The sequence below is a fragment of the Bombus bifarius genome, unplaced genomic scaffold (assembly GCF_011952205.1).
Source record: "Bombus bifarius isolate JDL3187 unplaced genomic scaffold, Bbif_JDL3187 scf7180000008165, whole genome shotgun sequence".
In the NCBI taxonomy this organism is placed as follows: Eukaryota; Metazoa; Arthropoda; class Insecta; order Hymenoptera; family Apidae; genus Bombus; species Bombus bifarius.
The window spans coordinates 2,188,734-2,198,793 of record NW_022884487.1 but is presented as its reverse complement, the minus strand read 5'-3'; the positions used below and the strand labels follow the sequence as shown (position 1 = coordinate 2,198,793).

At 27.8% G+C, this 10,060-nt stretch overlaps 2 protein-coding genes across 9 annotated transcripts; one reads left to right on the top strand and one right to left on the bottom strand.

The window, feature by feature from the left end:
• Positions 1-209: 209 nt before the first annotated feature.
• On the top strand, positions 210-4,325 carry LOC117209107 (protein halfway). 5 transcript variants are annotated; one of them, XM_033450750.1, is made up of 9 exons: positions 210-619; positions 757-793; positions 1,945-2,221; positions 2,349-2,663; positions 2,742-2,911; positions 3,028-3,210; positions 3,410-3,568; positions 3,647-3,763; positions 3,836-4,108. In XM_033450750.1, the coding sequence occupies exons 2-9, from the start codon at positions 773-775 to the stop codon at positions 4,106-4,108; spliced, it is 1,515 nt and encodes a 504-aa protein (XP_033306641.1). In that variant the 5' UTR covers positions 210-619; positions 757-772. The 5 variants fall into 5 exon arrangements, with proteins under 5 accessions (XP_033306641.1, XP_033306639.1, XP_033306643.1 ...); XM_033450748.1 differs by having other exon boundaries at positions 1,927-2,221; XM_033450752.1 differs by lacking the exon at positions 757-793 and having other exon boundaries at positions 211-619.
• A 709-nt stretch (positions 4,326-5,034) lies between these two features.
• LOC117209105 (probable ATP-dependent RNA helicase DDX52) lies at positions 5,035-7,951 on the bottom strand. Of its 4 annotated transcripts, none has more exons than XM_033450744.1 (13): positions 7,921-7,951; positions 7,689-7,807; positions 7,380-7,616; positions 7,119-7,304; positions 6,768-7,023; positions 6,623-6,695; positions 6,339-6,542; positions 6,165-6,255; positions 5,965-6,087; positions 5,744-5,894; positions 5,599-5,674; positions 5,345-5,509; positions 5,152-5,251 (listed from the first exon to the last, which is right to left on the bottom strand). In XM_033450744.1, exons 2-13 carry the CDS (start codon positions 7,773-7,775, stop codon positions 5,152-5,154), a joined length of 1,749 nt encoding a protein of 582 aa, XP_033306635.1. In that variant the 5' UTR covers positions 7,776-7,807; positions 7,921-7,951. The 4 variants fall into 4 exon arrangements, with proteins under 4 accessions (XP_033306634.1, XP_033306635.1, XP_033306636.1 ...); XM_033450745.1 differs by having other exon boundaries at positions 7,689-7,802; positions 7,916-7,945; XM_033450743.1 differs by lacking the exon at positions 7,921-7,951 and having other exon boundaries at positions 5,035-5,251; positions 7,689-7,893.
• Positions 7,952-10,060: the final 2,109 nt, after the last annotated feature.

Sequence of the window (10,060 nt, the reverse complement as noted above, 5' to 3'; positions counted from 1 at the left end):
TATATATATATATGTACTTATGTATATATATATGTATGTACACAGGATTAATACTTAACTTTTATAAGAACTAATTAAGATGAAGCATACATGCATATGTATTTAATGGAATGTTAGATTACGAATATTTTTGTAATATTTATTATTCTACTAGGTATATTACATGATATGTAGATATGTAAATAATTAAATATCAGAAACATAAAAAAACAAAAGATGAAAGCAAAGTTAGGAAAGGAGGATAACAGTGATTCTAGTGATGGAGTAATTTATCGTTTGTACAGGGCCACCGAGTGTAATAAGCGACGCGTTCTGCCACTAGCTAACCAATTTTGATTCATTAATAGGTCGACCTGTATGACCTAAAGTGTCGGAGACTGCTAAACGAATTAATTTACCCACATTCTTTTAGTGCGAATACGCAATATGTGTGCCTTTCTTACACAGGAACAAAATTTTGTTTATTCTCAATTGTGATTATTTTTATCCGTGAGTTATCTCTATCAGTTGCATACATAACGTTGTTCTACATCGAATGGAAAACAATACAACTTAAAAATTACTTCGCAATGTAGAAGAATTTTTTGCCAGTTTTATTATAAAACTGTGCAAGATGAAGGTAACTGAAATTTGAGAAAAAAATACATTTTTTCAAATTTTTACTCGATATTAGTAATTTAAGTATAAATCCCATGCCTTATCCATATGTATGTATATATATGTACATAATAAGCAACTTTTTCAATTCTTTCTCAGTGAAACACGGCAATGTATGTTCGAGTTATGTTCGAGAGTAAGTTTCGATATTAGTTTTCATTCTTTGTTAAAATTATTGCTGCAGCCTTAACTGTATCCAAAATTTATTATAATAACGAATAAATTATATGATATACATATTTTTCAAAAAGTTTTCTTTTCAATATGTTGTATGACCGTATGTGTATATATGTATACTTTATCTCTGCTTATAAACATGGTTAAACCATGAAAATGAAGTTTTTACTTACGAAAACTTGAAATGCTTACAGTTTATTTCGTATTTATTTCTAAATCTGTATGACGTTACAGCACTAATATTTTTAGTTAATGTAAAATTATAGGAATACACTATTTTATCAATTAATTATTATGAATATAATCCTTTTTTAAAATACAATTACAATATCGTTTCCAGTTAATTTTTGCGAAAACTAGAGATAGATTTCCAAAGGATAGATTTTTATTTTACAACGTATAGATTTTTAAGTTATACGTTTTCTGTCTTACTTACAATTTTTATTTTTAATTATACAAATTCATAAGCCCATATGTGAATAAATATAGTATACGTATATTTTGCGAAAAGAAAATTAATTTTATATCTTCTTACGAAGATATGTAATATTTTACATAGAATCCAATTAAAACGACATTACATTAATTAAATTATTGTGTTAAATTTTGTACTTTTTCAATACCCTTATTATGATTAGTTTTTATTAAAATAAGAAATCAGAAGCAGCAGCAAAATAATACAAACTATTTTTATAATTAGATAAATAATTGTTAGCATTAAGTTCAATTATAAGTAAAATAATAATAGTAACTTATATATGAAATTTTTATGAAAATTTTCTCTTTTTATTTATAAGCTAAGTAATATTTGGGCGTTCAATCTCTGTTTATGACTTGAGAAATGTTGTTAATATTAATATTATTAGACAACAAAGTATTATGACAATTGAATTACTAATTTTAACAATATATGTATTATGAAATGTTAATGATTTTGTATGATAAAAAATTTTGTTTTAAGTTTAATTTAATATATTGTCACAGTGGAAATATTTGTGCTAATTTTATAATGAAAAATTTGCATTTTATTTGCGTATTAAAATAACTGTGTAAGGTATAAAGTTATTAATTAATTAATATTTTTTTTAAAAGGATCAATTGGATTTGCAGATGCAGTGGTTTGCCATAATGATGTGTTTATATGCTGGTGTAGCAAGTGCAAGGACAGAAGAAGATCAACAAACATCCTCTTCAACTTCGATTATTGGGATATCTGATGGTCTTTTAGAACAATGCTTTTACCGGCTATCTAGTGAATGTCCTGATGTTAAAACAACTCGATGTTCTTGTAAGAAAATTGTTTTGGCCCATAATAATCCCGAGGGCAATGCTGTACTTTGTTGCAACTTGGATGTTCAGAACTTTGAATTGGAACTTTCCTGTGCAGGTTATTATAAAATTATATTAATGACAAGTGAAATACGATTATTTTATTGATACATTACATACACAAGTATTTGACATATGTTTCAAGGTTTATTGCAAGTATTTTAATAATATTTTGATCATTACAGGATTTCCATCAAACATATCATACATACATATAAGAAATGCAACATTGGATGTATTCAATGTAAGTGAAATTCGGTGGAGAAGGCTAAAGTCACTTGCAATTACCGATGGTAAAATTAATAGAGTGAAGGGACAATTTCGAATGATGACACCAACAGTTTGCTTGAATCTTTCAAACAATGCTCTCATTGAAGTAGAGAATAATTCACTTACTCGATTAGCTCAACTCACTACTTTGGATTTGTCTTATAATAATCTCACACATTTACCAGCCTTAAATACAATGAATGGCCGAGAATTTTGGCTTGATATTTCAGGTAAGTAGGAACTGGTGATAGATTTCAATATCAACATTGTACAGATTGTTTAAGATATAACATAGCTTTTATGTTTAGGAACAAATACACTTTGGTGTCACGACATTTACCAATATATTAATAAAACAGGAGAAAAGCAAATTAATTTCAATCATGAAAATGAAACTGTATGTTCAGCTAGTAAGACTTGGCATTGGTTCAACACTACAGAACAAGTTCCATTGAAACAAGTTCGATATCTTAGTTTGGTAATAGTTTAAAGACAAAAATTATATTTTTAGAGTCCAGTATCATGCAATATAAGTAGCAATTCAATTAATCTAACGTGATATTTATTATCCAATTTTATTTCATGGATCGATAGTTGCAAACAGAATGTCCAAAAGGTGATACATGGCAATGTCAATGCAACTTCAAAAGATTGGATATTGTCGAAGGTAAACCACCGACTTTAGCGGTAAATGTAGATTGTAGCGGAATTCAAATTACCGAATTACCTGAAAAATTACCACGCAATACTATATCCCTGAATGTATCATATAATAATGTACGTAAATATTATATTTTTTTACGTTGTCTAAATCAATAAAGTATGTTAATTTACTTGATTGCTATTTGTTGATGCTTATCTCATCGATAAAAATTAAAGATTAATTATATAAAAATATAATATGAAAATAATATTTTTATCATTTTTATTATATCATTAAGTGATATGTTATTATTATTATCATTAATTGTTATAGATCACTGCATTAGATGATCTGAGTACCAATCCATGTTATGAAGATATAAGAGAGTTTTATGCAGACTATAATCATATATCGTCTATAAATAAATTAGAAGGGTCCAAATTTTTAGATAATTATGCTTTCCTTAGTTTACGATACAATAAAATTAAATCTGTAAGTAGAATTCAAAGAAGTTTGGTAAGTAGTAAATAAGAATATTTCAATATTATGCATGATATTTTAAATGCGCAGCTTCCAACATACATTTTAAGCCCTAATACTCATGACAAAAGTTTTATCAGTTCGCGATTAGTAAAGCTTGGAGGAAATGAATTACATTGTGATTGTAACACGGCCAAGTACCTAAAGGTAATATTTTGACTATAATTTAATATTGATCTGCATTTTTTCTAATGTTTAATGTTATATATTATAACTCAGGTATGGTTACAAACTCGCATATTAGATTCTGATGAAGTATTGTGCGAAAATGTAAAGGAAAAAGTTGTTGACTTAGAACCTTCAAAAATGTGCGTTTATCCTGGTGATTGGACAGATTATATTTATTATATTATTGCTACAGAAGTCGTGCTATTGATAAGCTTGATAGCTAAAGTATCTTATGATTATTGGATTTTTAAAACGGCAGGCTACCTTCCATGGCCAGCAAATAAAATGCCGAAACTACCTTGTGATTGGCTATGTGAAACGTAATAATATATTTTTTATATTTCATTTGTACCATATGTTTTACCGAAAGAAAATGAATTTTAATATTTCTATAAAATTAAAAAAACATGTTCTTGTGGATATGTAAAATATACACAAATAGGGTATGAAATGTTTTAACTGATGTGTATATTAACTTATGTGTATATTGTACAAAAATATATAATTACTTAAACGGTAAATACATAGTAGTCAAATACAATTACTCAGATTTCAACATTTTAAATAAAAGAAATGAGCTAGTGCCATGATTTTTAAGTATCTTTTTGTGATTAATATTCAAAAGTACAAAATAAAATTCATGTATACTCAAGTTTATAACATCATAATTGTAACATAATTCTTAAAAAGTAATGATAACTTTTTCTTATCAAAAGCAATTTATTTTAATGAATACCATAATAATCAATATTCATCTAATACAACTATCTTATAATGTGTGTTCATATAAATTGATCCGTATAGGCTAATACATATCAGATACACAAATTTAATATATTGCCATGTGTAATAAAGATGTGATATTTTGTATTAAATATTGTATTCAATATCTCAATTACTATTTCATAATGAAAATATGCTAATTAAGAATATAATATTGTTAATAATATATTTTTAAATATATAATATTTTTATATGATATGTATGAGTGTGTAAGTGTACATATAAAATCAATAATTATCCTATTATACAGACAATATAATATAGTATTGTAATAAACCATATCAGGCCATACAAATATATTTAACATACTTACTTAATAGTTTATCCTTTGATGATGATTGATGGATATATATAACATATATTTATATATACGTAAGCGTTTATACATATGTATTTAAAATATTTTATCATTCATACAATATATTTACTTCACATGTAATATGATTATAAATTTTTTACTAGTTTACAATATGTATCGGTTAATATACACGATATTAAGTATATATAAGACTATTTCTTTTACTCACATTTTATTCAGAAATTTTTTAAGTCATTCTTTCTTTTTTAAATTGTACGTTGTTTATCTATTTCTCTTTTTTTAAATGTTTTGTATTTATTTTTTTATCTTTATTCTCTTCACTTTTTAGTTCAGATTTCTTTTTGGAATCGTTTACAGCAACTTTTCTGTAACATGCAAATAAAGAATAGTAATTTTAAGAAATAATATTCTAATTACTAGATATTTACTAGAAGCAAGTATAACTACATACATCATACCTTTTTTTAAATGTTTGTACGCGTTTGAATGTAGGTAGAGTTGATATACTTTCTCTAATAGGAGCCTTGCATTCATGTTTCCGTCTTTCCCTTTTACTATGTTTTTTCATGGCTAACATATAATCAGGAACATTACAACCAGATTCACGCATGATAGTAGCTATACTAAAATGTTAAAAACTATTTGTAGATATTTACATAAAATAATTTTATCATATTTACATGTTTTAATATAATGCTTCAACAACATTTACCTCCTCAAATTTGTAGTGTCTTGTACAGTAAAAAAAGTAATTGCTTTTCCTTTATGTCCAGCTCTACCAGTGCGACCTATTTAAAACAATACATATTGAGAGTTTTGAGATATTTAATTTTTTCATCAAATTTGGAAATACATACCAATTCTATGAACATAAGAAATAGCAGATGGTGGGAAATCGTAATTAATAACAAGATTTACACCTTTGAAATCAATACCTCTTGCCATTAATTCTGTACATATTAATACCCATATTTTTCCCTCTCTAAAACAACGAACGACATTGTCTCGCTGAAAAGAAAAAAAGTGTATTATATTTAATATTATTTGGTTAATAAGTTATCATCTATGTAAAATATACCTGCGTTTGTGTTCTATCAGCGTGAATAACATCAACATTGACTCCATCATATATAAGTTCGTTAAATAATTCTTGTGCTCTTTCCTTGCTTTGCACAAATACTAGTACAGGTGGTAATACTCCCTTTATCAAATGCAATTATTTACGTGACAATTTATTAAAATAGATTTCACAAATGTATTGATAAATAAAGATGATACCTTTTGAATAATATTTCTAAGTGCCACAAGTTTTCCTCTCTCTGCGCCAACAAATAACAATTCTTGTTCTACTAAGTCTGTTGCAGCATTCCTATGATAGATGTAATACCAATAATCACTTGTTTAAAGAAACAGTATATAATTTGTTACACATATAAAAAAAGAAAATTAAACCTGTGTCCAACAGTAACTGTTATAAGACCTTTCAGATTACGTCTACACCATTTGGTCACTATAGGAGTATTGGTTGCACTAAACATTGCTTTATGTAAGTTTTCATTTGTACATGACTTTGAAATTGTTTCTAACTGGTCTCTGAAGCACCTTGTCCCATCCTCAAAGAGTTTATCTACTTCATCCACAATTAACCATTCAACACTATAACATTTTTAATGTTTCATGCATTATACATAACTTTGATAAGATTAAGATATAACAATATATATATATATAATTACTTGCTAAAAGAAATAGCTGGTGGATCCTGATTCAACAGGTATATTATTCTTTTTGGTGTAGTGATTAATATATCTACAATAAATAAAAATACAATTGTATATCATATTACTTTGATGTATAATTTTCCATACAATTTATACTAACCAAATTTCTGTGAACTTTTAAGTCCATATTTGTTTAATGCTTGATTCACTTTACTTATAATATGAACTCTAAAATTACATCCTTCGCTAAGACGCAAACATTCTCTATATGTTTGTTTTGCTAATTCTCTTGTTGGGCTTAATATAACAGCTCTAAATCCTTTCTTCTCTGGTCCACCTAAATAATGAATTATAGGTAACAGAAATGCAGCTGTTTTTCCAGATCCAGTTGGGGCGCAAGCTAGTACATTTCTACCCTATTTTAATCATAATTATAAAAACATCAATGTTTTATTTTTAGCTAAAAGCATTGATATAAATAAAATCTCAGTAATAACTATAGTAATCTTACTTGCAGCATGACGGGTATAGCCTGCATTTGAATTGGAGTAGGACATTTATAACCACAATTTGTAATATTATATATTAATTTTTGAGATATATTGTAAGTTGTTGATAGTTCAATAAATTCTGAGATAGGTTTAGGTATACAATTGCCTGTGACACTTATGTGATGATGATTGCGAAACTGATTAATCTAAATGAAGAAATATAGTATTTTAAAACAATTATTGTCTCTTACATTAACTTATATCAATAAAATATTGTAAACCTTTTCTTTTTCTAACTTTAACCGTTTCTCTTCAGTTAAGGCTACTTTACACTTTTTATTTTTATTTTGAGGAATAGACATTCCATCAAGCAACGTCAAGTCATTAATATTTTCAGTTTCTTTCTCGACCTCATCATATTTTCTTTTCTCACATAATATTGAATGATTTATGTTATCAAAGGCTTTAATGTTTATTTTATCATCATTAACTCCATTTCCAGATTGTTTGTTGACAAGCTGTATCAAATAAGAAATTTATTTAAAATATATTTGCATCTTCAAATGTAATGTTTTATTTTCAAAGAATACCTGAAATCTTTCTGCATCAACTTGAAAACGCTTCTTATCAAATTTTACACCAGTAGAAAGTTTTCGAAATAGTTCATATGCATCCATTGTTTCTAATCGTATTTAATAAGATTTCTATAATCACACACAACCTTCGTTATTAGGTAAAATCAAAAGTAAATTAAACAATATTGGAAATGCTACTAAATTCATTCACTAAATTTATATTTACTAAATTCATACAGTAGATACATCATTAGATATAGTAGCGTTTTGTAGGTGTCGACAAAATAGTGGCTCCACCTGTTAAATCATTAACGAAATAGCTCACCTATGGTTACATATATATGTACTTTCAAAGAGGAAATTTCCTCCCTGTTTATACTATACTATATTATACATTATCAATTTGATACTATACATTTGTATAGTTTGTTTTCACTAACCTACTAGAACACAGCTCTCTATGGCTAGCAGCTGATTTGTAAAGCACACCTTATTATCAGAGAGGAAATGAGAATGCTCACATTTGTGATTCCGGTTGTTTCCGGACTATTGCTGCTTTCAGCGGCCAAATTCTGAAGGTGTTCTATATAGTAAATACAAGAACTTATATACAAGATTTCATTTCATTGTATGATTCTATGAAAAAGCTACTTTTCTATTTGAAACAGACAAGTATGAGAATAACAAAATCGCACAATAATTAAAATTAGTTGCTTTAGAAAGAAATCATTATATCTTTTTTAGAGAAGAAAAGAGAATCGTTTCCTTCAAACGGTAATGGATTAATGAAATGATACAATAATTTTAATATATTCTCTATACACGATAACTTTTTAGATTTAACACAAAATTTACTTTCCTCGCGATAATGTTTTTGTTATAATAAAATCTAAATTTCATTTTATTAGTAATTTCAATAGTTTACTGCAATAGATAGACTGCAAATAATATTTCTGACGTGATATATCTGCAGAAAAAGAATCTCTCGCTAATTGCATGGTCGACATCCCCTTCACAGGGGAGAGATGCCTCTCTATGCTTCGTGAAGTTCGACGACCCGTCGTAGTTGAGTAATATAACATAATTCAATGTCAAATATCGCTGAGACAATGTATGTAGGTACTCATTCAAAAATGAAATTTTTTTATTTTTAACTCTTTCTAAATTAAATTTTTACTAACATATTTGTGAGAGCTTTCTGAATAAAATGAGATCAAATACGATATATTTTGAATTACAGTTACTTATTGATATGTATTTAATTATCATTTATTAAATAAGCAAATATGTTCCAAATTATATCGTATTTGGTCCCATTTTATTTAAAAAAATATAATAAGTATATTGGTACGAATTTCATTCATCACTGTTTATTCCCCGTGGTTGATCAAATGTTGTGATCGTTTGGGGTTGGTTGGCGTTTGCACATGGTGTGCTGACTAATAAATCTAATTATAAATCGCGTCCGTAGCGCTGTATACTCTTGAACTAGGGTAAGGGAGTTAATCGCTGGTAAACGGCGGGTTGGTAATAGGGTGACTCCCGTAAGTCAAGAGCTAGCATTACAAAATGCCCGAAATGAATAGTTTTAATAATTTTACTATCTACTATTTTAATAATTTTATTAACAAACAAATGTTCGCTAAGTGCCGTATATGAGCTGCAGGCTGGTTTGCTAAGGAAATTTGCTAATAGTGAACTAGAAATACACGATGCTTCTCTGTATCATAAAACCATCATCCCATTGCATTTTCTAGTAATCACAAATCAAAAGAAAAGAAAGTTTGAATTTTGAATTAAAGGTCTTAGCTTGTAAGTATTTACATGTTACCGAACGCTTCGATTCTCAGTCTCTCTATCTCTTTCATTTTCATTGTCCTTTTCTAAATTCGGCACGTCTAAGATCTCAGTTTCCAGAAATAGAATTGTTTCTACATCTGCATAATTACAAAACTTTGAATTCAAAATCCTTGCAATTATTGCATATTTTCGTATCTCGGAAAGTAAGAGAAACCGCCGGTTACACACGTGTATAGAAAAAAATTGTTCAAACTCATGCCCCTTCCTCCGCCACATACTGAAAAATTAACAACTAAGTTTAATTATTGCGCGATTTCGTTATTCTCATACTTGTTTATATTGAATAGAAAAGTATTCCGCAGAATTGTACAATGAAATAGGTTCTTGTAACGTGGAACTAAACAAGGCAGATGTCTAACTTTGTAAATTCTTGTATAGATTAGCATAGAATACCTTCAGCACTTGACCGCGTGGTGCAATATCTGTATTGTGCGTGTGAACTCTCATTTCTCCTCTACTATTGCATTAAAGCCTTATCCCTACCATGGAAGTTACCAGACCGCTGATGTATACACGACTTTCTCGTG